The sequence below is a fragment of the Thalassophryne amazonica genome, chromosome 12, assembly GCF_902500255.1.
Source record: "Thalassophryne amazonica chromosome 12, fThaAma1.1, whole genome shotgun sequence".
Taxonomy (NCBI): domain Eukaryota; kingdom Metazoa; phylum Chordata; class Actinopteri; order Batrachoidiformes; family Batrachoididae; genus Thalassophryne; species Thalassophryne amazonica.
Window position 1 is genome coordinate 28,910,542 of NC_047114.1, and position 27,310 is coordinate 28,937,851.

General features: G+C 41.4%; 1 protein-coding gene across 1 annotated transcript in view; it reads left to right on the forward strand.

Moving 5' to 3' along the window:
* Positions 1-434: 434 nt before the first annotated feature.
* Positions 435-27,310, forward strand: part of LOC117521187 (sodium- and chloride-dependent GABA transporter 2-like) — a 125,943-nt gene continuing 99,067 nt past the window's right edge. Inside the window, 3 exon segments of the mRNA XM_034182537.1 lie at positions 435-585; positions 704-838; positions 20,543-20,683. Of these exon segments, the coding sequence (XP_034038428.1) occupies positions 435-585; positions 704-838; positions 20,543-20,683 (427 nt within the window).

Genomic DNA, 27,310 nt, shown 5'->3' on the forward strand with positions numbered 1-27,310 from the left:
TATGTTTTATATATTTTAAATCAATTGTGAAGAATAAATCTATGTTGTGATAAACACACCTCTCTGTTTCCCGTACCTAGCACAGCCTTTTTGATCAAATTGGGCTTTGAACCGTCCCAGGGCCATATCCCTGGGTGGCGTTGTCGATCCTTTCCTCTAAGATTAAAATTAAATTATAGTTCCTTTTTAATCAGAATAACAAACCCAAAATCAACTCCGCTTCGCCACACTTGGAATATGTGGGTATAGAAATTGAGTAATTCAATAAATGCAATGGAAGCCCAGCTAGTGCCTAAAAGTGAGTGCGACGACTGATCGGCAAATATTTTTCCCACTTTGTAATGAGCAGGAACACATTTGTGACCGTGTGTTTTCTTGATACTTTTTAGTGCATCTGATCAGTTCAAATGGAGCCTCCAATTAATCAAGAGAGGATGTTAATTGATGGTAAAACAACGGCACCAAAGCTGAAGGAGAGAGGACAGTGGTCTAGCAAGAGCGAATATTTTTTTGCAGTAGTTGGAGAAATCGTAGGTCTTGGCAATGTTTGGCGGTTTCCCTATCTGTGCTTTAAAAACGGAGGAGGTAAGAACAAGAAATATACAAAATACAACTAAATAAATACTCGAAGTAGAGACAGAATTGTCGTATGTTGCTTAATTTGACCTGTAACCATTTTGGTTTTTATAATTCTTTCCATTAGGTGCTTTCTTGGTTCCTTATGTTTTGTTCCTGTTTGCATGTGGAATCCCGATGTTCTTTCTGGAAGTGTCTCTGGGACAGTTAACTAGTCAAGGTGGAATCAGAAGTTGGAAGAAAATATGTCCTTTAATGGAAGGTAATTCATTATATTGATTTCTTCATATATTATGTATTTTTTTCTAATGCAGGTGACTGACAAGTTACACCATTTTGCACGTGCATGCGCACACACACACTATTATGGGGGTTTTGTTCTGGTTTGTTCCCCTTGTGGTCTGGTATTTTTTGTTATGTTGTTACTGTTTTTGGTCTCTGTTTATTTCTTATTTGTAGTCCACCTTCTTTATTGTTAGTTCTTCAGTTCTCTTGGTATTTGTTGTTCCACTTAGAGGTTTTCACATGTTCCAATCTGTTCTCTGCCACCACCTTGTGTGCTTTATTATTCTCATGTCCCAGTCACCCTGGATTGTGATATCTGTTCTCTGTTGCCTCCTTGCGTTCTCTTTTGGTTAATAATTGTGTTTGCTGTCTAATCAGTACACCGGCATCCAATTAACTCAGCTGGTTATTTAAGGTCACTTTCATGTAATGGCCCAGTCACATGGCACTTAACGAAGGGCAACGAAGCCCTGACGACACAAGAAATCTGGACTTTTGTTGACTTTCGTTGGCATTGTTTAACCTTCGCGCACCTTCGTTCCTGCAGCTGGCGCTTCGTCAGGATTTTTAAACTGTTGAAAATTTTGAACGAAGGGCAACGAAAACCTCAATTCATCCATGTTTCGCTTTGCTGCCGTACTTGAAGTTTTTTAATCGTTTGTTTAGTTTTTGTAACGTTATTGTTTAGTTTGACTTCGTTCGACCGGCTGAATGTTTTCACACAGTACAGAAGCCGGAAACAACAAAAAAGTTGTGTAATTTCCGACGGTACTTGAATGCAGTGGTAGTGAGAGCAGCAGCAGCTGCTGTGTGCGCTTATTATTTTTATTAAATATAACAATATGAGTGTAGGAATGACAATCCAGCTGTCATGTACATGTGGCAACAGCTAGATAATTCAAATGATTATATAAAGAGCTGTTCTGGAAGGCAGAATTCACGTTGTGGACCAGCCTGCAGCTGGTTGAAATAACCACACGAGTCAATGCCCGTTCACACGCACTGATCAATTTACTGCTCTGATATATTCAATCATCTTTACACTTATATTTATTCCCCCTTTTGACAGTTTTCTGTTATAAATCAATATATATGGCTTAGAACATAATACAGTGATACAGCAGTGACCACAGCACAGAGCGTTTTTTTTTTTTTTAATTGGAGCAAGATGGAGGATTTCAACGCCCACGTGGGCAGCGACAGTGAGACCTGGAGGGGGGTGATCGGGAAGCACGGCCTCCCTGATCTGAACCCGAGTGGTGTTCAGTTGTTGGACTTCTGTGCTAGTCACAGTATGTCCATCACGAACACCATGTTAGAGCACAAGAGTGTCCATAAGTGCACGTGGCACCAGGACACCCTGAGTCGGACTTTGTAGTCGTATCATCTGACCTTTGGCCACATGTCTCGGACACTCAAGTGAAGAGAGGGGCAGAGATGTCGACTGATCACCACCTGGTGGTGAGTTGGATCCGCTGGGAGGGTAGGAAGCCGGTAAGACCTGGCAGGCCCAAACGTATCATGAGGGTCTGCTGGGAACGACTGGCGGAACCCTCTGTCAGTGAGGTCTTCAACTCCCACCTTCGGGAGAGCTTCTCCCAGATCCCGGGGGAGGTTGGAGACATGGAGTCCGAGTGGACCATGTTCTCCACCTCCACTGTCGATGCGGCTGCTCTTAGCTGTGGTCGCAAGGTCTCTGGTGCCTGTCGCGGCGGCAATCCCCGAACCCGGTGGTGGACACCGGAAGTAAGGGATGCCATCAAGCTGAAGAAGGAGTCCTACTTATCTTTGTTGGTAGGTGGGACCCCACAGGCAGCTGACAGGTACCGGCAGGCCAAGCGTGCTGCAGCGGGTGCGGTCGCAGAGGCAAAAACACGGGTCTGGGAGGAGTTCGGGGAGGCTATGGAGGAGGACTATCGTCGGCCTCGAAGAGATTCTGGCAAACCGTCCGATGCCTCTCCACCAGCACTGTTTACGGTGCGGGTGGGAAGCTGTTGACCCTGACTGGGGATGTTGTCGGGCGGTGGAAGGAGTACTTCGAGGATCTCCTCAATCCCATCGTCACGTCTTCCGAAGAGGAAGCAGAGACTGGGGACTCAGAGGCGGACTCATCCATTACCCGGGCCGAAGTCACCGAGGTGGTTAGAAAGTTCCTTGGTGGCAAGGCTCCTGGGGTGGATGAAATCCGTCCTGAGTACCTTAAGTCTCTGGATGTTGTTGGGGCTGTCTTGGCTGACACGCCTCTGCAACATCGCGTGGCGATCGGGGACAGTGCCTCTGGATTGGCAGATGGGGGTGGTGGTCCCTCTGTTTAAGAAGGGGGACCGGAGGGTGTGTTCCAACTATAGGGGGATCACACTCCTCAGTCTCCCCAGTAAGGTCTATTCCAGAGTACTGGAGAGGAGACTTCGACCGATGGTCGAACCTCGGATTCAGGAGGAGCAGTGTGGTTTTCGTCCTGGTCGCGGCACACTGGACCAGCTCTACATGCTCCATCGGGTGCTCGAGGGTTCATGGGAGTTTGCCCAACCAGTCCACATGTGTTTTGTGGATCTGGAGAAGGCATTCGACCGTGTCCCTCGGCGCACCCTGTGGGGAGTGCTCCGGGAGTACAGGGTCCGGGGTCCTTTGCTAAGGGCTATCCGGTCCCTGTACAACCGCAGCAGGAGCTTGGTTCACATTGCCGGTAGTAAGTCAAACCTGTTTCCAGTGCACGTTGGCCTCCGCCAGGGCTGCCCTTTGTCACCGGTTCTGTTCATTATTTTTATGGACAGAATTTCTAGGCGCAGCTGGGGTGTAGAGGGGGTCTGGTTTGGGAACCACAGAATCTCGTCTCTGCCGTTTGCGGACGATGTGGTTCTGTTGGCTTCGTCAAATCAGGACCTTCAGCGTGCACTGGGGCGGTTTGCAGCCGAGTGTGAAGCGTCCCAGATGAAGATCAGCATCTCCAAATCCGAGGCCATGGTTCTCGACTGGAAAAAGGTGCTTTGCCCTCTTCAGGTCGGTGGAGTGTCCTTGCCTCAAGTGGAGGAGTTTAAGTATCTTGGGGTCTTGTTCACGAGTGAGGGACGGATGGAGCGTGAGATCGATAGAGGGATCGGTGCAGCATCTGCAGTGATGCGGTCACTGTATCGGACCGTCGTGGTGAAGAGAGAGCTGAGTAGGGGGGCAAAGCTCTCGATTTACCGATCGATCTACATTCCGATCCTCACCTATGGTCATGAGATTTGGCTCATGACCGAAAGAATGAGATCGCGAGTACAAGCGGCCGAGATGAGTTTCCTCCGCAGGGTGGCAGGGCGCTCCCTTAGAGATAGAGTGAGGAGCTCGGTCACTCAGGAAGAGCTCGGAGTCAAGCCGCTGCTCCTCCATGTCGAAAGGAGTCAGTTGAGGTGGCTTGGGCATCTTTTCCAGATGCCCCCTGGACGCCTTGCTGGAGAGGTGTTCCGAGCACGTCCCACTGGGAGGAGGCCCCGGGGAAGACCCAGGACACGCTGGAGGGACTACATCTCTCGGCTGGCTTGGGAACGCCTTGGGGTTCCCCCGGAGGAGCTGGAGGAGGTGTGTGTGGATCGGGAGGTCTGTGCAGCTTTGCTTGAGCTGCTGCCCCTGCGACCCGACTCCGGATAAAGCGGAAGAAAATGGATGGATGGATGGATGGATGGAAGATGGAGCGCGCAGCGTGTCATCAGACAGTGAGGATTCTGATGATGAAAGAGATGATCCCTCCTTTGTTCTGGACAAGGGACCAGAGCAGGTGGTCCACCGACGTGCACACAGATCTCCACAGCTTCTGTTTGCAGTTTCTCCAGGACTCAGGCACTATGAGCTCCATCCCAACACCGAGTCCTGGAACTCAGAGATGCAGACACACACTGCTCCAGCTGTGGCTCCAGGCACGTTTTGTTTAAGGTGTTGAGATCATTAGCTTTGGTTTTGTTAAGTTCCTCTTTTGTCCCTTTTGCGCTCTTGCTTTGCAGGCTGTTTGGTAATAAAGCTCTTTCGTCCACCTTTTCTCAACGAATTGTGACTTTTTTTACTTTTTCCCTTCGTTCAGGACTCGTCTGTGCCATGGGACTGGGCCATTATTTACTTTGGAGTCCATTATTTGTATCTTGTGTCATGCCTCATCAGTTTTCCAGTGTTCCAGTCGTAGGAAGTAGCCAGTGTGGCTTTCTTTTTATGCTGCGTTTACACGTGGGCAGGACGCGTTATGAATGTCATATTTGTATCATTCTTGGCACATTCCTGACATTCTTAACATGACTTAATGCATCTGAATAGGTTTCTTAATAGTGCGTGTTGGTTCATGATATTCATGATTTTCATGGAGCATGTTTTTGACTGTCAAAAAAAATCTTTCGCGAATCTCATGCACTACTCTCATTTCGCCTCATGTCGTGGAGGTTGCAACTGAGTGTGTTCATCTGTCTTGATTAGGTGTTGTTGGTCATTTGGCTGCTCCCAGTTTTGTTTTAGTTCGGGGTCATCACAGCAGACACAGCCAGATCCCCATTAGTAATTGGCACACGTTTTACGCCGGATGCCCTTCCTGACGCAACTCCAGTTTTTCCCTGGAGAAACACACATTGTCGCTGGTGTTCTAAAGAGGTCTCCCATCCAAGTACTAACCAGATCCTGCTCTGTTTAGCTTCTGAGATCTGACAGGATCAGGCTTACACAGAGCAGACCAGCTGCCATCCGTCTTGATTAGTGGTGATCCTTAATAGAGCGTGATAGCGTTCTTCTCTGACATGTCCACAATTAAACCCTGCTGCACCGCATTCAGTTTCATTGCTGCAGTATGCTGAAGAAGGACAGTGACAGCAAGTTGGCTAAAAGTTTCATTCCAATGCTCATCAACACGCTCCTGCAGGTGTTCCACCTGCTGCTGCTGCGCCTGATGTTTGGGAAAATGAGCGAGACGAGACCCGCGTGGAGCCACACATCTGGTTCTCTCCATCTCCTCCTCCTCTCTGCGCCACTCCATGGCACAGAGCCCAACTAAGCATGCAATCACAAAGTTCTTCTGCTGTAGATTTTGAGGAGCAAACTGGAGCGATCTGAATTGTTTAGCAGCTGATGGATGAATATGGGTGTGCGTGTGTGTGTGTGGAGACAATTCGCCTCATTCCCATTGACAGAACGTAATGATGTGCTGTTACGTGCAATAGCACGGAACAGTGTGGAACATTATTCTTGACTGTGCATAATGGTTCCTGATAATTCGCCAGCAACACGTGCCATTAATTAAAACGTGGTAACAGGTTGCAGCAGTTCCTGAGGACACCTGATGCCTCTGCCTCAGATCATCACATTCGTGATCAGCGGTCAAGAATGTATACTTAGAAACTTAGAAAATGTGTGGCCATTCGTACTATCGTCATGAAAACAGTCTGCAGACAATCACTGTCAAGCTGGATGTAAAATTTGTCTGAGTTCCCCATGAATGTGGCTTTGCAAACACACACAGTGACACGTTGGTGTGTGTGCTGAACTAACAGGTGTGTCCGCCAAAAGAAGCAGCTGTGGGGAGCTGTGGATCTGGATGTCCCAGCTGGACAATACGTACTGTTTGGACAGACATGAACTAACAACTGCCCACTGTGACATGCATGTCTGCTTGCTGTCCTTACGTGGACATAAATAAAAACATTTATCGCTGTGGCGACAGGCTGCAGAGAGCGAGCATACGCATAGCGCAGACACTGACAGGCTGCTCCCACGTTGAAACGGACCATCAGATCAGAACACGCAGCAGGCGATCTGACACTCACATCACCTACGTGAGCGCTTTTCCACATGACACTCTGTCAGTCCTGCGGCACGACGTCCACAAAACATGCATGTCTGGCAGAACATGCACACACGGCCGGCTGGACGCACAGGACCAGTAGATGTGGACATGAGAAGAGCGAACTGCTTCATCATTCATGTCATTTCATGACTGTTTGTCTGTAACCATGGGTCATCTACAGAGGAACAGATGGATCATATTTGTATTGATTGATAAGAGATAATCAATAAAATGCGGTGTTTTTATATGGTGTGGAATTTTTTTTTAATACGTCCAGGTCCTTCCTGATTTGAGGCAATTTCCTGCAGCTTTTACATTACAGTGATTACAGATTAGTAGTAACGTTTCTGACTAGCAATCAGAGCTTTTGGTGTGGGTGGCATGTAATTTCTTTTAATTTTATTTTCACAGCAGCTGCACAATGTGGTTACACATCACGCAGCTGCTGTGAAAAGCTGCTGTGTTCCTGCATGCACAAACCTGTCGCAGCATGATTTATTTTTTCTTCAACCATCACACCAGCATCGTGCACGCCTGCCCAACGGCGTGATGTTTCGTGGTTCGCTCATACGAGATGCCCCGATGGGTGTTGCTCTGACTTGTGTGATGAGGCCCTAAGCACATACTTAGATTCACACTTCTTGCAAAACATTACATGTAACAGTAACAGTTTTTGCCGATTGCTTACACACATTTTGCAAAAGTTGGTTTGCTGTGTCAAAACTCTACACATAACCAAGATAAGACACAATACGAGGTCTGTTAGAAAAGTATCGGACCTTTTTATTTTTTTCAAAAACCTGATGGATTTGAATCACGTGTGCTTGCATGAGCCAACCTTGAACCTTCGTGTGCATGTGTGAATTTTTTCACGCCTGTCGATTGCGTCATTTGCTTGTAAGCCTCCTTTGTGTGAGGATGGGTGTAGTCTTTTGTCGTTTTTTCATTCCAAGGAAAAAGACGGAACGACTGGAGCAGCGCCGCATCAAATTTTGCCAGAAACTGGGTGACAGCCAGGTGGAAACCATTCAGATTATTCAGACAGCTTTCGGTGACGATCCTATGGGCATCACACAGATTAAGGAGCGGTACAACCAGTTTAAAGACGTCCAGACAATGGTGGCGAGCGAGCCACGCTCTGGTCGGCCATCAACATGCTGAAATGACCGGATCATTTCCAAAAGCGCCTTCGTGTTGAAGTCTCACAGGACATGTTGTGACATGCCCACCTCTTCCACAATTTCTCAGATAGTTACACGACTGAAAAGCCACTGAAAGCCATCTGAATCGTCCGAATGGTGGAAGAGGTGGGCATGTCATAACATGTCCTGTGAGACTTCAACACAAAAGCACTTTTGCTCCGCCATCAGCTTCATGCCGAAGCCATCGGCATGAATTTCGCTGCAACTCTTTTCATAGCCAAATCTTCTTTCACAGTGGAATGTGCCGAAAAAGTGCTGATGTCCACCTCTTCCGCAATTTCTCGGGTAGTCACACGATGGTCCCACATCACCACAGCGTTCACTTTGGAAATGATCTGGTCATTTTAAAAGGTTGATGGCCGCCCGGAGCGCGGCGCGCTCTCCACCATTGTGCGGACGTCTTTAAACCGGTTGTACCGCTCCTTAATTTTTTTGATGCCCATAGGTTCGTCACCAAAAGCCGTCTGAATAATCCGAATGGTTTCCACCTGGCTGTCGCCCAGTTTCTGGCAAAATTTGATGCGGCGCTGCTCCACTCGTTCCGTCTTTTTCCTTGGAATGAAAAAAACGCAGAGCGCACGACACACACACATCACACAAAGGCTGCTTACAAGCAAATGATGCAATCGACAGGCGTGAAAAAATTCATGCATGCGCACGAAGGTTCAAGGTTTGCTCATGCAAGTACACGTGATTCAAATCCATCAGGTTTTTGAAAAAAATTAAAAGGTCCGATACTTTTCTAACAGACCTCGTACTTGTTGTAAAGCTTCTCACAGCTCTGTCAAAATGAAACCCTATAGTCAAAACGTAACAATTTCTTTTAAAAATGTCATCCTAGCAACAAAATGATACACACATGCACTATTTGGAAACACTTTCACATCAACAGCAACACACTGATGTGTTTTACGCAAAACACTGGAGGCAATATATTTTTATTCACTTTTTCTCAGGCAAGAGCTGAAAGCTCCAGTAGTTAGCAACAAAAATGTTATTTCTCTGTTTTGTTTTGTTTTTTTTTTTTTTTTACAAAGAAATATAAATTTCTTACAAATACCTAAAGAAAGACAGAGTATTGTACAGTTCAAATTCAAAACACAAAACAATGAAAACAAGTGTTTACAGTACTGTAGTTTACTTGGTACAGTAACATCAGAATGATACTGCACTTGACAGTAAAATCCACTGTGTAGTGGCTGAGGTTTGAGTTGACTCTTTGTCTAAAAATGAACCGCTGTCTCAATGAGAAAAAGTGATGTAACAAAGTTGCATAGATTTTCTTAAGTTATTTTACTGTAACTTCACTACTTAAAGTTATTTCAACTTACATAACTAGAGACGTCTTGTGGCATTATGAAATAACAAAAGAAAAAATATATGCAAATTGTTACATCAATTATTCTCATTGAGACAGCACCTTTCTTAGATTGCAGTTTCCCTCAGTGTGAAGCCGTGGTTGATCACATGGTCCACCAAAGTTGCTCGAATTTCATCTAAAACATTTCTCCTTCTTGGCCGTCTTTGTCTTTGTCCTTGTCCACATATCTCTCTTTGTCTTCCTTGTCTTCTTCCTCTTTCTCTGGGTCTTATCCCCTCCATGATTGCACATTTGGCTAAATGTCTTACCTGAGCTCTTTTTTTTAGTGCCAAATGTCAGACTGACTGGTGGTGAGTTTTCTGTGTGTTTTCATATGTATGAATAAGTATTTCCAATTGTCAGATGTGTTTTGCATTTTTATGAAGTGTTTTCCCAATGACAACAAGGTATTTTAGTAGTAGTATCTAATGCAGGAAACTGTGTGTAATGTACTGCAACAACAGTGTGGAAGAATTGCAAGCAAGCTCAAAGCAGAAAATGTGTTTAGGGTATTGTCACGTAGTGTTTTAGCTATTGTTCCAAGAAGTTTGGGATTTGACGTTTTAGTCTAAGCATTCGCTTTTTGGGTGTAAACAGTTGGCAAAAACTACAACCCCTGGCAATAATTATGGAATCGCCGGCCTCGGAGGATGTTCATTCAGTTGTTTAATTTTGTAGAAAAAAAGCAGATCACAGACATGACACAAAACTAAAGTTATTTCAAATGGTAACTTTCTGGCTTTAAGAAACACTATAAGAAATCAAGAAAAAAAGATTGTGGCAGTCAGTAACGGTTACTTTTTTAGACCAAGCAGAGGAAAAAAATATGGACTCACTCAATTCTGAGGAATAAATTATGGAATCACCCTGTAAATTTTCATCCCCAAAACTAACACCTGCATCAAATCACATCTGCTTGTTAGTCTGCCTCTAAAAAGGAGTGATCACACTTTGGAGAGCTATTGCACCAAGTGGACTGACATGAATCATGGCTCCAACACGAGAGATGTCAATTGAAACAAAGGAGAGGATTATCAAAGTCTTAAAAGAGGATAAATCATCACACAATGTTGCAAAAGATGTTGGTTGTTCACAGTCAGCTGTGTCTAAACTCTGGACCAAATACAAACAACATGGGAAGGTTGTTAAAGGCAAACATACTGGTAGACCAAGTAAGATGTCAAAGCGTCAAGACAGAAAACTTAAAGCAATATGTCTCAAAAATCGAAAATGCACAACAAAACAAATGAGGAACGAATGGGAGGAAACTGTAGTCAATGTCTGTGACCGAACTGTAAGAAACCGCCTAAAGGAAATGGGATTTACATACAGAAAAGCTAAACGAAAGCCATCATTAACACCTAAACAGAAAAAAACAAGGTTACAATGGGCTAAGGAAAAGCAATTGTGGACTGTGGATGACTGGATGAAAGTCATATTCAGTGATGAATCTCGAATCTGCATTGGGCAAGGTGATGATGTTGGAACTTTTGTTTGGTGCCGTTCCAATGAGATTTATAAAGATGACTGCCTGAAGAGAACATGTAAATTTCCACAGTCATTGATGATATGGGGCTGCATGTCAGGTAAAGGCACTGGGGAGATGGCTGTCATTACATCATCAATAAATGCACAAGTTTACGTTGATATTTTGGACACTTTTCTGATGTTTGGGGATGATGAAATCATTTTTCAAGATGATAATGTATCTTGCCATAGAGCAAAAACTGTGAAAACATTCCTTGCAAAAAGACACATAGGGTCAATTTCATGACATAGGGTCAATGTCAACGAGCAGATGTGATTTGATGCAGGTGTTAGTTTGGGGGATGGAAATTTACAGGGTGATTCCATAATTTATTCCTCAGAATTGAGTGAGTCCATATTTTTTTCCTCTGCTAGGTCTAAAAAAAGTAACCATTACTGACTGCCACAATCTTTTTTCTCGATTTCTTACAGTGTTTCTTAAAGCCAGAAAGTTGCCATTTGAAATGACTTTAGTTTTGTGTCATGTCTGTCATCTGCTTTTTTTCTACAAAATTAAACAACAGAATGAACATCCTCCGAGGCCAGTGATTCCATAATTATTGCCAGGGGTTGTATAATCACATCCACCAGGTGTGGAAGCACACATGCCTTTAGTTTTACATCAGAGTTGGTGTAAGTGTATCTACTTCATGTTGTAATTTTTATTTGTCTACACATTTTTATTTGTATAAACCTTACAGTAGTACAAAAAATTACTATTTTGTTCTGATTTTCATTGTTGATTGATGTGTTACTGTAACTGAGTATGGCAAGAAATTAATATTTTCAGTCTGTAGCTTCAGTGTTGTGCACTGCTTAGTAAGTTTATAGTATTTGTGTACTTTCTCATGAAGAATGTTGTCGGTTTGTCAGTATCATTTGTCATTTAAATGATCCCTTACATAAATATATCTGGCAAAAAAATCTAGCACATGCTATTGCCTAAATTAGGGGCAGTGGTGGGCACAGTTCCGATAATCCAATAACAGATAATTATCGAAGATAAAGTTTTCATTATCGGATTATTTTTTCAGTTAACTTTGAAAACCATTATCGGACTAGTTATCTTCCGATAAATGTTTGTCCAATAACTTTTAGACTGTTAACGGCATACATTTTTAACTTATGGTTCAAATTTTACCCAAACCTATTTCGAACAAGTTATTTAAATTAATGTCACTTCTGAAGTTTTATAAAGTGAAAATATCAGATATATGTTTTAGTTTTAAAGTAATGCACTAATTTTTAAGGTTTTAGTGTGGGGCATGCTGTGTCCTGATGCATTATGGGATAGGGTAATCTCAGTACGGTAATCTCAGTACGTTCATGACAGGAGAAATGCATTTCAGACACTCTGATCAGGACAACAGCATTAAAATCTAGTGTCTAAAACTCACATGAATATATTCTCTGGGTTTATAGACATTATTGTGTTTGTTTGCTTTTATTAAATTCCACACATCTAAACATAGCAAGTAGCAACACAGATTATCTGGAATTTTGTGTTTGCAAGTTGTTAAGGCCTCTACTACCATCTACTGGCCAGTAGTGTTCATGGCAGTATTCAAACTGAAGCTGGGCTGATATTTTCAAACCACACGTCAGACTCGTGTTTCCAGAAGCAAAACGTAAACAGAAGCTCTTTTTTTTCAAACTTAATTTACAAAAACTGCACTTTAACCACTGCACATGGACAACACAATTAACATCGCAACATAAAACTATTTTTATATTGTGCCTAAAACTCTCATGAATATATTCTCTGGGTTTATAGACGTTGTTATTGTGTTTGTTTTATGTAAACATGTGAGAATCTCTCTCTCCATCATTTTCAATGGGAGCTGCTGTGAGCTACGCTCGCTTCCTGATCATGTCGTTCTGGGGGAAAGTGAAGTTTGCTCTTTAACGTCTTGATTATTGTTCTTTACAAAACTGTTTGTCCTCTTTGTTCCAGACTAATATATATAAGATGTCTGAAATTCGGTTTGCGTTTATTAAATTCCAATCAGATTAAACGTAGCAGACACGGATTCTTTGTTATAATTGTTTTAGCAAGTTTTCAGGGTATCATGCATGCAGTTTCTTATTAACGTGATGAAAAGCATAAAAATACATTTTTGTAGTATAATATGAATTTACAATTGTCATCATGTGGATTCTCTATATGTTGTTTGACTGCAGCGACTCTCTGGAGCACAAGGGATTATGGGATACGTAAATAAGGCGAATGGCAGTGTTCTATTCACAACCCCTGGCAAAAATTATGGAATCACCGGCCTCAGAGGATGTTCATTCAGTTGTTTAATTTTGTAGAAAAAAAGCAGATCACAGACATGACACAAAACTAAAGACATTTCAAATGGCAACTTTCTGGCTTCAAGAAACACTATAAGAAATCAAGAAAAAAAGATTGTGGCAGTCAGTAACGGTTACTTTTTTAGACCAAGCAGAGGAAAAAAATATGGAATCACTCAATTCTGAGGAAAAAATTATGGAATCACCCTGTAAATTTTCATCCCCCAAATTAACACCTGCATCAAATCAGATCTGCTCATTGACACTGACCCTATGCCATGACATTGACCCTATGTGTCTTTTTGCAAGGAATGTTTTTGCAGTTTTTGCTCTATGGCAAGATGCATTATCATCTTGAAAAATGATTTCATCATCCCCAAACATCCTTTCAATTGTCCAAAATATCAACATAAACTTGTGCATTTATTGATGATGTAATGACAGCCATCTCCCCAGTGCCTTTACCTGACATGCAGCCCCATATCATCAATGACTATGGAAATTTACATGTTCTCTTCAGGAAGTCATCTTTATAAATCTCACTGGAACGGCACCAAACAAAAGTTCCAGCATCATTACCTTGCCCAATGCAGATTCGAGATTCATCACTGAATATGACTTTCATCCAGTCATCCACAGTCCACGATTGCTTTTCCTTAGCCCATTGTAACCTTGTTTTTTTTCTGTTTAGGTGTTAATGATGGCTTTCATTTAGCTTTTCTGTATGTAAATCCCATTTCCTTTAGGCGGTTTCTTACAGTTCGGTCACATACGTTGACTCCAGTTTCCTCCCATTCGTTCCTCATTTGTTTTGTTGTGCATTTTTGATTTTTGAGACATATTGCTTTAAGTTTTCTGTCTTGACGCTTTGATGTCTTCCTTGGTCTACCAGTATGTTTGCCTTTAACAACCTTCCCATGTTGTTTGTATTTGGTCCAGAGTTTAGACACAGCTGACTGTGAACAACCAACATCTTTTGCAACATTGCGTGATGATTTACTCTCTTTTAAGAGTTTGATAATCCTCTCCTTTGTTTCAATTGACATCTCTCGTGTTGGAGCCATGATTCATGTCAGTCCACTTGGTGCAACAGCTCTCCAAGGTGTGTTCAGACTAACGAGCAGATCTGATATGATGCAGGTGTTAATTTGGGGGATGAAAATTTACAGGGTGATTCCATAATTTTTTCCTCAGAATTGAGTGATTCCATATTTTTTTCCTCTGCTTGGTCTAAAAAAGTAACCGTTACTGACTGCCACAATCTTTTTTTCTTGATTTCTTATAGTGTTTCTTAAAGCCAGAAAGTTGCCATTTGAAATGACTTTAGTTTTGTGTCATGTCTGTGATCTGCTTTTTTTCTACAAAATTAAACAAATGAATGAACATCCTCTGAGGCCGGTGATTCCATAATTTTTGCCAGGGGTTGTATTTTGACACCGGTTATATCAGACAGTTATCTAATTACAACTTGGCTTTTTTTTTTTTTTTTTGAAAATGCCTTTTTTTACAAATAAAAAATGGCATATTTTACAAAAGCACATTTATCTGTAAACACCAGCACACGACACACCTCACATTAACGTGTTGGTTTACATAGAATGAATCATCCAATCAGTGTGAGCAGAGGCACATTTTATCCGGAATGCCATCTGTCTGTGTTTGTTACAAAACTTCAGAATTAGTGCATTATTCCACTTTAAAAGATATATGTTATATCTTAACTTTGCAGAAATGACAGAATTGACATTAGTGGAGTTATTCTATCAGTATTCATTTTATTTATACACCAAACCATAACTCAGCAGGGTTTTTATTTTCCAAGACCTTGACCTGATGGCAACACTATGATTGGATAGAGTTGAGCTTTCTTGCTCCTCTCAGTTATGTCTGTGCTGGAAGTCATGTAGTAAACCGAAGCTTCCAGCAGGGGGCAGGATGCTGAAAGACAAAAGTGCTGACTCATTGTTTGGGTCTGTTGTCATTTTTGATAATTCCAAAAGCGATTGCAGTGTTAAAACTCAAAATCAGCTTGTTAGTAGTTACAGCTATACTGGAGACAATGCTGGAAGTTATCGGTTATCTGTAACTTCCGATACATTTTTGGGTGGTTTATTGTTTTATCTTTATCGAAGATAACTTTTCAGTTATCTGATTATCTGTTATCGAAGTTAATTTTTTGGTTATCTGTGCCCACCACTGATTAGGGGCTTATATAAATGTCTTTTGTATTATCACAGCAGTGTGTAACTGACTGCAGTTGCGTCTGATCATGTGAAGACTGTGTTAGTGAGATGAAAACAAAACATTTTTATAAACATGTATGAGACATTCCAGAATTAGAGGACATTTGCTGTCCCCCACCTGATATTTAAAATACTTTAGTCCAAAATAACAAAATATATCACATAACCTGCCAATTACACTGTCATAAAGCAAAATATAATAATCTGCTGGAAAGAAATTGTGTCTTTACATAATTAAATATAGTGAATAGGTATCAAATACCTTTAAAAATGAGGTTTTTCTCTTGTCCCCACCTCCTGGTGACAAGCTTTTACATCATTTTTAATATCTAAAATAAGTCTTGAATTAATTGTCTTCTGTTGTATTTTCATTACATGAATCTATTGTACCTGTAAAAAACAACAACAACAAAAAATGAATAAAACATATTTTGAATACTATTTATTGTGCTATGAAGTTGTGTCCCTGAATATGCACACAACCCTGTTACCCATACCATTTTTGCCTGGCTGATGAAGGGTTAAAATATCATGTCATATTACAAACAGGAAATTACATCATCCAAACATTTTCAAAATCCATGGGTAGACCAAAGGTGAGTGCCCTCTTGCATCTTTGATAGATTTTCAAACTTTTCTGGGTTAACTGAATGCGTAAAGCTAAACCACTCAACCCTGTTACTCATAGTTTAAGACTAATGTTGAATAATTTCAATTTTTATTTTCTGTATTTGTAAAACTACATTGGTCCTTGACCTTGGTAAAATAGCTAAATTAAGCAGCTAGCTTTTGTTCATTAGGTAGATGCTGTATCAGCGTTGATTTGCAACCCTGTTACTAAAATTATATAACATGGTTATTATCATAGTTATCAGGGTGTTTATGGTTAAAGATGTTTAGTTAAATGATAAAAATGAATTTATTTGTGTACTTTAATGTATTTACATATGAATATCTTTCATATTATCAAAATATTTACATATTTTACATATTTAAAATAAATAGCCAGAATTTACACGTTTCTTCAGTTAGAACAGCGTCATTACTGCATAGTGTGCCACAATACATGTTAAGATCAAATAACATCTGAAAATAAATTAATTTTGATTAGATTGTTGTGATTATTTACAATTATTATTATTTGCAATAGATAGGCCTAATATGAGTATTTCTAATGGATTCCTACAGAGAATTGCACTGAGTGCTGCTGAGAAGCAGTGACTCTACCGTGCCAGACATGATGCAGATGAGAACAGGAGACAGGAATACCTACAAAAAGAGAGAAAAGTGGAGGAAAGATATAGAAACAGGAAAGAAGAAAAGGCAGAGAAATCACAGTGCAAAAGAGCAGCGTGCCCAAAGAAAAAAGTGGAGAGAGGCCCATAAGAGGAGCAAAGACAGGAAAAACACATCTTAGGGAATAAATACCTCTCAAGGATTAAACACCTTTCCACCTGGGACTTCTTCAAGGTCAGAGGAGATGTTAGGGTGCAATTTAGCGTAAGCATATAGTGAGGTCTTGAAGAATTGCAGTGAAGTAAACATAGACACAGCGTCTATTAAGCATGTGTTATATTTCATATGTACAATATCAACAGTCTTGCCTAAAATTATATGACTATTCAGGGTAAACGTACTTCCTTTATTGAATGAAATAGGTTTTACTGAAAAATATTTTAAAATATCCTTTTTCCAGGCCATATTGTATTTGTAACAGGGTTGCGCAGATACATACACAAAGCAAATAAAACATATGCGGTGGAAAAAGTACCGTTGATGGCTGAGCTTGACATATCACATAATTTAGTAGTTTATGACCCATATTTCTTAAATATACAACATAAGATGCTAAAACTGAAGATTTATTTTTAAGAAGTGTATATGCCAAAATGTCCTCTAATTATGGAATGTCCCGTATATGTTTTGCTTGAAGTGTGTCATTTTTCAAACAGTCTAGGAGCTATGCAAACTGAGTGCAGTGTTTGGATAATTGCGTGAATATTCTGAAAAAAGGAGCCCTGTTTTCAAAATTGTGTGTAAACAACTGAAAAAACCTGTCAGGCCCCGTTAAAAAATACATTAGTTTATCATCTTTGAGGGAGGACTGATGTTTTTTAGTGTTGTTTAGTTTTGTCTGATAGAACAAGAGAGAAGGATTTTCTTCAAAAGAAGTTGTGAAATTTCACTTAGTCTGTGTGCTAGAATGTGTCAGCACAGAGCTAGAACTCCGTGAGGAAAAACTCACCTTGCAGCCGTTGTACTCAGCATCTAAACTAGCATCTAAAGCATCCATTGTGCAGCATGCCACATGCATACTGGCTGTAAAAATCACTCATGGTCGCCTCAGGGGGGGACACCCACCCTGTACCATGGCGTCAGCTTCTTGGCTTTATTGACAATCATCTTCGTGTGTGTGGTTGTCAGTGACAACAAACAGCAGTCTGATTGGTTCCCCCTGCCTTCACTGCGCATGCGTCACTTTGGAGCGCAAGCAGCCATTCATTGATTATTGCCTTATTTCTACTTAAAACTGCACACCAGTCATCATCTATCTCAGCGACAGATATCTAAAGCTTTTGTACAACAATCATTTCCACATAAATTCAGCATGATTTCATGATAAAAGACGCTGATCAGAACATGATACCAGCGTGTCTGAGACTGACTCTGTGAGTCTGAGTCTCTGTCGATCAAAGGGAATAATGAAATACTGGAGCACAGACATCTTAGATGATCCATTAGGGAAAATAACCACACAAAGACACAGCGGGGGGCTTTGCTCCTGTAAAGCCCCCCCCCCCCCCCATATAATAACAATACAATAATATATAATAATAATTTATTCCAGATATTTGCAATAAAATGCTCAGGAAATAAATAAACAAGAGCAAGCTGAGATTTGTGATGCCCACCAATCCAGATCACCTCCAAAATTCAGTGGAGTCTTCCATGCCCTAATATCTATCTGTGGTGCAAATTTCGTTAAAATCAGTGTAGTAGTTTTGACATAATCCTTCAAAGCCTATATAAACAGTAGTTCAGACTCTGGCCAAAGGCAGTTTCAACATCAAATCACATCACAGTTTTATCTCTGTGAGACTGGGGCTTAAGGAACATCCTGTTGGGCTTCCTCATGTGCACCCCTGGCAAACAAGTGTACAGACCACTCAGACCACTCAGGCAACAGTAACCAGTCTCCAGTATTATATAAAATAATTGTTTGTTCAAATTTAGACAGTTTAGCATTCTTCAACACTTAAAGAAAAAATAATATGAGCAAGCAGCGCAAGGCTCGCTTATGGTACAGGGCGTCCTAAACAGGAAGTGCCAAATTTCAAATCCACAGTAAAGCAGGAAATGTTCAAATGTCAAACACTTCCTGGATTGACAGACGAGATCCCATGGAATCTCGTGCGAACTCAGTGGCAACCTCACACTCAAACAGGAAGTGTCAAATTTTCAGTCACAGTGAAACAGGAAATGTCAAATGTTGAACACTTCCTGGCATGGGTGGAGCTAGAGCAGATGCCAGGGTTTCACTGGACTCCCCTGAAATCTAATTAGACACAGATGATTGACATGTCACGGCACCACACGTCTGGGTGAAAGACCTGCATTTTGAAATTACTGAGTCACCTTGACTGCTAGGTTCCTCCTGTATAGTAGTTAGTGCTGTGTACCACAAAAAGTTCTAACCCACCTTAGTAGAAGAAAAAAAAATGTTTGCTTCAGATTTGAATTAAATTGGACTTCTAATCACACCAAACTTATATTTTTGAGTAAACGACTGTATTTTATGCCAGAAATGACGTCCAAGTTGTTAAAAGCAGCATTTCTCCTTTAATTCAGGTTGCCTTATATACACATGTTTAAGCTAACAGACAGCAGCTGGTTCATGCCCTCTTGGCTTATTAGTGCAGCAGATAACTGAAACAATCCTTCAAATGGTGATACAAGCATCAAACTCAGCACAAATACAGCTGGAGCAAAAATGGAGCAACTTTAACTTTTGACCTCTGTACAAACTGAAACTGACCTTTGTCACCATTCTTGCTGCTTTTACCTCATAACTCCATAACATTCAGTCACAGATTGTCCAAACTATACATAATAATAAAACTGATTATTATTTACAGGTTTTGGTTTTTGTTTTTTAAATTTTAGAGATTTGCTTTCAGTTTGAGTTTGAGGAAGATAATTTTATACATTTTTATTCTTTATTTTATTTTATTTGTTTGGGGATTTCTTGTATTTAAAATGACATAAACAAATTAAAACGTGTGAAATTCCAAGTGTTCCAATACTTTTGGAGGGCACCATATCCTAACCTTATGATGAGTGTAAAATGAGTGTGGTATTATTACTGTTTTGGTTAAGAATGTTTCATTTTCACTGTTGCTGCGCTTTGTGTCAAATCCTAGTAATATCATATATTGATATGAAAATTCAGTAAGGTATATCTTCTATTATACATTCCATATCTAAGGTGGATCTCTACTAGTGTTTACTAAGGTACACCTAAATATACAGTACATAAGATACATAAGATGGCGTCGCCCATACTGGCACCGGCTACTTTAGCTCCCGATAGCGATGTGCATTTTTTGTTAAATGTGTCGTCTGTTTCGTCTCAGTCTTGTACAAAAAGAGTCTACAACAGAAGCCTACTAAAAAAGAGAGAGAGTAGAGCCACTTAGGTACCTGGTCTTGAGAACCGGGGATGGTAGGTTTAAAAGCTTTTTTTAATCCCATGGGAACTCTCCCTACCCACCTAAGCAGCTCAAGAATATGGACAGCATGTATATAAGTGACATTTACATGACAATTTATATGACAATATTGAGATACAATAATTTTTCCATATTGTACAGCCCTACTGTCAACTCGCTGAAAACTTTGAATATTAATTTACATCTACATTTAAAAAATGCTTAAAGTGGCAGGGGGTTAAGAGAGCTGTAATTAGGGGGGGTCAGTTGAAAAGCAAAATAAGTAAAATGCTTAAAAAGGTGGGGGTATGGGAGGCAGTGCCCCCCAGAAGATGAAAGGCAAAATAAGGAAAATGCTTAAAAAGGTGGAGGGTCTGGGGGGCAGAGCCCCCCTGAAGCTGGAAGGTTTTTGCCATGCTAATGCTCCCCTGAAGCATTTACTCAAAATAAAGTCTGAAGGACCTAAATGACATGGTGAGATGCTGATGATTTTCGCTTGTTCATGTCCGCGACATATGCATATTAATCTAACTATGTTTTTCCACCAGGTTTAGGCTACGGCACTCAAATGATTGGGCTGTACCAAGTCATTTATTACATCGTCATCCTGGCCTGGGCTTTTCTTTACCTCATATCTTCCTTCAGTGCTGAACTCCCCTGGGCTCACTGCAACAACACCTGGAACACAGGTACACACATAGTCTGTGCATTTGAATATACACAGGTTATTAAGGTAGATATTATTTGCACTTCATAAATTTTTTTAATTAATCGTGAATTAGTTTGTCATTAAATACTCCCAAAACAGGTAAGTTTTGAAATCCCTCAAGAAACTCCATGCTTTGTCCAATCTAAAATTCTCTATGTGTAAGTTGAGGTATTCCTGATGAGACACAAAGTCCCCAATCCCGATGGTGGACGTAAAAACAGGCTGTGTAAATAGTGCAAATACATTTGGGGCATGTCCAGGTGCACATTGTGATGATATTTCCTCCCAGCTAAAGTGGCAAATGAGGATACAAGCTGCAAAGAGAGTGGTTTTATGGTCCACATTTTCCAAGGGTGTTTTGCATATAGATAATCATGTTGTCACTTGTTTATCTCTTTATTGAAAGAGATGCACTGGAACCTGGTGCATTGCTATTCAGAGAACAAATCCAGGAATGAGTGGTTTTACTGACAAGGAAATGATTTTAGCACACAATGTGTGGACACTAGAGGTGGGCGACACCGGGAATTTTGGTATTGATCCAATACCAAGTAAATGCAGGCCCAGTATCGCCTATAGCGATACCGATACCGATACTCTTTCATATTTAAGCTTCATAGATCCAAAGGATCCAAAAGACCTAGGATAGAATTTCGCCAAACATTGTACGTGACAACAAAATACTTTATCACAATCAACATTTTTGTTTAAAAAAAATATCACTCCACACAACTTAAAACAAAATCTCCTGAGTCAGAGGGCTGACAAACCACAATACAACAAAATTAACTCACCACAACAACATTGGCTGGCGCCGCTGAGCCACATGGCGGCACAACAACAAAAGACCAGAGGGGGGAGGGTGCGCTGCTCTGTGTTGTGTGACACAATGCAGTGCTGCTCTTACAGACAGAGAGTAGACTTTGATGAATCTGCGTGCGCAGCAGTCAGTGCATGCGGGAGAGAAAAAAAGCTTGAGTATCGATCTTTTTACACAAGGATCATTCAATATCAATACCAGCGTTGGTATCAATATTATCGATATTAGGATCGATCTGCCCACCTCTAGTGAACACATAGAATTAGCGGTCAGAAGGAACACAATGCTGGTGGTTATTGCCAGTGGCATCCACTGCTATAATACAACCTGGCTTTTGAACAGTTTCAGAACACATAAAAACATGTGTCTCCTTTGGGAATAATTATATGTTTCAAAGATGAATTGTGGGCATGTATTTGTGCAGTCTATTAGTGGTAAGCACTGTTGCCTCACAGCAAGAAGGTCATAGGATCAATTCCATCCTGTGGCCTTTCTGTGTGGAGTTTGCGTGTTCTCCCCGTGTTTGTGTGGGTTCTCTCCGGGTGCTCCGGCTTCCTCCCGCAACCAAAGGCATGCAAGTTAGGTGAAATGGAATGTTAAAGTTGCCCGTAGGTGTTCGTGCAGTTGTGAATGTGTTTGTCTGTATGTGGCCCTGCGACAGACTGGTGTCCTGTCCAGGGTGTACACTGGCTCACGCCCAGTAACTGTTGGGATGGGCTCCAGGCCCCCAGTGACCCTTAATTGGAGTAAGCGGTTGAAGATTAGTGAGTAAGATTGAGCATATTAACTATTTCTAAAATGTTGCAGTACTGTATACTACATATCATAAATCTCGCTTCATAGGTGAAATCTGTAACTTTTTAGCAAGACCTGGAACTTGGAAAGAGGATTTGCAGAGGTGATGTGGCATCCTTTCGTTCCTAACACATTACTCAGACCATATCAGGAAAGATATCAGCATGTTTGTTTGTTTTTTTACATTGAGATCTGATGTGTTTTCAAAGAGTTCCTTTAAATTTTTGAGCAGTGTGTATGTGTGTGTATACAACCCCTGGCAATAATTATGGAATCACCGGCCTCGGAGGATGTTCATTCAGTTGTTTAGTTTTGTAGAAAAAAAGCAGATCACAGATATGACACAAAACTAAAGTCATTTCAAATGGCAACTTTCTGGCTTTAAGAAACACTGTAAGAAATCAGGAAAAATAATTGTGGCAGTCAGTAACGGTTACTTTTTTTAGACCAAGCAGAGGGAAAAAAATATGGACTCACTCAATTCTGAGGAATAAATTATGGAATCACCCTGTAAATTTTCTTCCCCAAAACTAACACCTGCATCAAATCAGATCTGCTCGTTAGTCTGCATCTAAAAAGGAGTGATCACACCTTGGAGAGCTGTTGCACCAAGTGGACTGACATGAATCATGGCTCCAACATGAGAGATGTCAATTGAAACAAAGGAGAGGATTATCAAACTCTTAAAAGAAGGTAAATCATCACGCAATGTTTCAAAAGATGTTGGTTGTTCACAGTCAGCTGTGTCTAAACTCTGGACCAAATACAAACAACATGGGAAGGATGTTAAAGGCAAACATACTGGTAGACCAAGGAAGACATCAAAGCGTCAAGACAGAAAACTTAAAGCAATATGTCTCAAAAATCGAAAATGCACAACAAAACAAATGAGGAACGAATGGGAGGAAACTGGAGTCCACGTATGTGACCGAACTGTAAGAAACCGCCTAAAGGAAATGGGATTTACATACAGAAAAGCTAAATGAAAGCCATCATTAACACCTAAACAGAAAAAAAACAAGGTTACAATGGGCTAAGGAAAAGCAATCGTGGACTGTGGATGACTGGATGAAAGTCATATTCAGTGATGAATCTTGAATCTGCATTGGGCAAGGTAATGATGCTGGAACTTTTGTTTGGTGCCGTTCCAGTGAGATTTATAAAGATGACTTCCTGAAGAGAACATGTAAATTTCCACAGTCATTGATGATATGGGGCTGCATGTCAGGTAAAGGCACTGGGGAGATGGCTGTCATTACATCATCAATAAATGCACAAGTTTACATTGATATTTTGGACACTTTTCTTATCCCATCAATTGAAAGGATGTTTGGGGATGATGAAATCATTTTTCAAGATGATAATGCATCTTGCCATAGAGCAAAAACTGTGAAAACATTCCTTGCAAAAAGACACATAGGGTCAATGTCATGGCCTGCAATAGTCCGGATCTTAATCCAATTGAAAATCTTGGTGGAAGTTGAAGAAAATGATCCATGACAAGGCTCCAACCTGCAAAGCTGATCTGGCAACAGCAATCAGAGAAAGTTGGAGCCAGATTGATGAAGAGTACTGTTTGTCACTCATTAAGTCCATGCCTCAGAGACTGCAAGCTGTTATAAAAGCCAGAGGTGGTGCAACAAAATACTAGTGATGTGTTGGAGCGTTCTTTTGTTTTTCATGATTCCATCATTTTTTCCTCAGAATTGAGTGAGTCCATATTTTTTTCCCTCTGCTTGGTCTAAAAAAGTAACCATTACTGACTGCCACAATTTTTTTTCCTGATTTCTTATAGTGTTTCTTAAAGCCAGAAAGTTGCCATTTGAAATGACTTTAGTTTTGTGTCATGTCTGTGATCTGCTTTTTTTCTACAAAATTAAACAACTGAATGAACATCCTCTGAGGCCGGTGATTCCATAATTTTTGCCAGGAGTTGTATATACAAGGTCTGCGAGAAAAGAAACCGACAGTTTTATTTTTTAAAAAAACTATATGGATTTGAATCACGTGTGATTACATCAGCCAAGCTTGAACCCTCGTGCGCATGCGTGAGTTTTTTCACGCCTGTCGGTGACGTTGCCTGTGAGCACGCCTTGTGGAAGGAGTGGTCCAGCCCCCTCGTCGGAATTCCTTTGTCTGAGACGTTTTTGAGAGACTGGCGCTGTGCTTGATCAAAATTTTTTCAAAAACTGTGAGGCACATCCAAGTGGACACCATTCGAGAAATTCAGCTGGTTTTCGGTGAAAATTTTAACGGCTGATGAGAGATTTTGGATTGTTTCTATCGCTTTAAGGACTTCCCACGGAGCGGGACGTTGCGCAGCGCTCCGAGGCGACGTCGTCATCCTGTTTCAAGCTGAAAACCTCCAAATTTAAGCCTCTGTTGACCCAGGACGTCGTGAGAGAACAGAGAACTTTCAGAAGAGGTCGGAATCAACAGTTTATCTGGACATTCCACTGTTAAAGGAGATTTTTTTAATGAAAGACATGCGGACGCCCGCCACAGGAAAAACACCTCTGTGTTGATAACCATTTGTAAAATCCAGGTGGCTTTTGGTGGCTTTCAGTTGAGTGAGTATCTGAGAAATTGTTTAACAGCAGGGCATGTTCCAACTTGTCCTTAAGGCTTCCAACGGAGGTGCTTTTCCTGTGGCAGGCAAGCCGACGCACCAATCCGTCCGCACGTCTTTCATTAAAAAAATCTCCTTTAACAGTGGAATGTCCGGATAAACTGCTGATTCCGACCTCTTCTGAAAGTTCTCTGTTCTCTCACGACGTCCTGGGTCAACAGAGGCTTAAATTTGGAGGTTTTCAGCTTGAAACAGGATGACGACGTCGCCTCAGAGTGCTGCGCGACGTCCCACTCCGTGGGAAGTCCTTAAAGCGATAGAAACAATCCAAAATCTCTCATCAGCCATTAAAATTTTTACCGAAAACCAGCTGAATTTCTCGAATGGTGTCCACTCGGATGTGCCTCACAGTTTTTGAAAAAATTTTGATCAAGCACAGCGCCAGTCTCTCAGCAACTGCTCAGACAAAGGAATTCCGACAAGGGGGCTGGACCACTCCTTCCACAAGGCGTGCTCACAGGCGAATGACGTCACCGACAGGCGTGAAAAAACTCTTGCATGCCCACGAGGGTTCAAGCTTGGCTGATGTAATCACACGTGATTCAAATCCATATAGTTTTAAAAAAAATAATAAGGTAGGATACTTTTCTCACAGACCTCGTACATTCAATATCAAATTTGATCATGCAGTGTAATGTTAAGGTAACAGCATTGTTGATGTCACTGCAATGTTAATATTTGCTCATTTGCTATTGTGCTTAGCCTTTAAGGCAATACTGATGTCATTTCCACCATCCAGTGCCCACTGGCTAGACGGAAAGAGACTTTAAGACTTTATTTGCCATTTGTACTCACATGCAAGGTTGGGTACATTGGAATTCTTGTGCAGAGCTCATGTGAAAATAAAAGTATAACACTATACCAATATCAAATTGTTGTTTTTGGACACCACAAAAAGAATACTCGGTGCACCTAATATATAGAGAGAGAGAGAGAGAGAGAGAGAGAGAGAGAGAGAGAGAGAGAGAGAGAGAGAGAGAGAGAGAGAGAGAGAGAGAGAGAGAGAGAGAGAGAGAGAGAAAACAGCAGTTATTGCACACTTGTATTCCAACACAGTGGATATTGCACATGTAGATCAAACATATATTGCACCACTAACTCTTATTTCCAAAGGAATAAAATAAAATATTGCACATTAGGTTATAGTTGCGTGATAAATATTGCCCAGTGGATTTTGGTTGTGAACAGTCCTTTACTCTGAGTTCACGGATGGCATCAGTCTGACTGTGACCAAAAAAAAACACAACACAGGAATGGAGTGCTGGGTGTAATGATGCTGTTTGCTCTACTTTTCCTCAGGCTGTAAGCTGTGTTTTGGCCTGAGGAGAAAGTGGGCAGGGTGGTGAGGGTCCCTGATAATGTGCTGTGCCCTGTTTTTGTATCCTTGTCTGTAAATTGAGTCCATTGATGAAGTTCAGTCCTGATCATTTTTTCAGCTGTTTTTACAACTATCTGGAGAGCCTTCCTCTCTGCCTGAGTGCTGTTGCCATACCACACTGAGATGCCGTGGTGAGGATACCAGAGGTGTCAAATCCAACTTCAGAAAGTAAAAGTCCAGCCACATATTTGTTCCATCTTCCCAATAAACCAGCTGATTGTAATTGGTTCAGCTCTTCGGGCAGGTGGATGAGCTAATTATTGAGATCACCTGTTTTAGGTGCACAGGTAGAAGCAACACATGGGAGGGTTTTTACTTTCTGAAGCCGGATTTGACACCTCTGGAGGATATACCCTCCACCAGGCCTGTGTAGGCTCGTGTGAGGGGATGGCAGTTGAGCCCGGCCTTCCTGAGCAGTCTGATGAAATGCAGCCGCTTCTGAGCTTTTTCCACAGTGGCTGCAGTGTTTGCAGATCAGCTCAGATCAAATGACACATAAAGGCCGAAGATCTTGTGGCTGTCCACTTTCATTACTTCAGTACCCTTGATGCTGAGGGGGTTCAGTTGAGGGGCTTTCTTCCTGAAGTCAGTGATTTCTGTTTTCTTTCCAACATTGAGGATGAGATCGTTTTCCTCTCTGTAGTCAAGTGTGCTGTTGACCACCACCCTGTACCCAATCTCATCCCTACCCTTGATGAGGCCTGGGATGGTTGTGTCATCAGTGTATTTGATGAAGACTGTGTTGTCCATGTTGGATACACAGTTGTGGATGTATAGGGTGAAGAGTTTAGGGCTGAGGCAGCAGCCCTGAGGTGATCCGGTGCTGATTGTAAGCTCAGCGGAAACTTTCCCTCTCATCTATACAACCTACGGGTTGTCTGTGAGGAAATCCAGAACCCAGTTGCAGGTGGCGGTCGGAACCCCCAGGTCAGACAGTTTTCTAATCAGCTTTTTTGGGTGGATGATGTTGAAGGCAGAGGTGTAG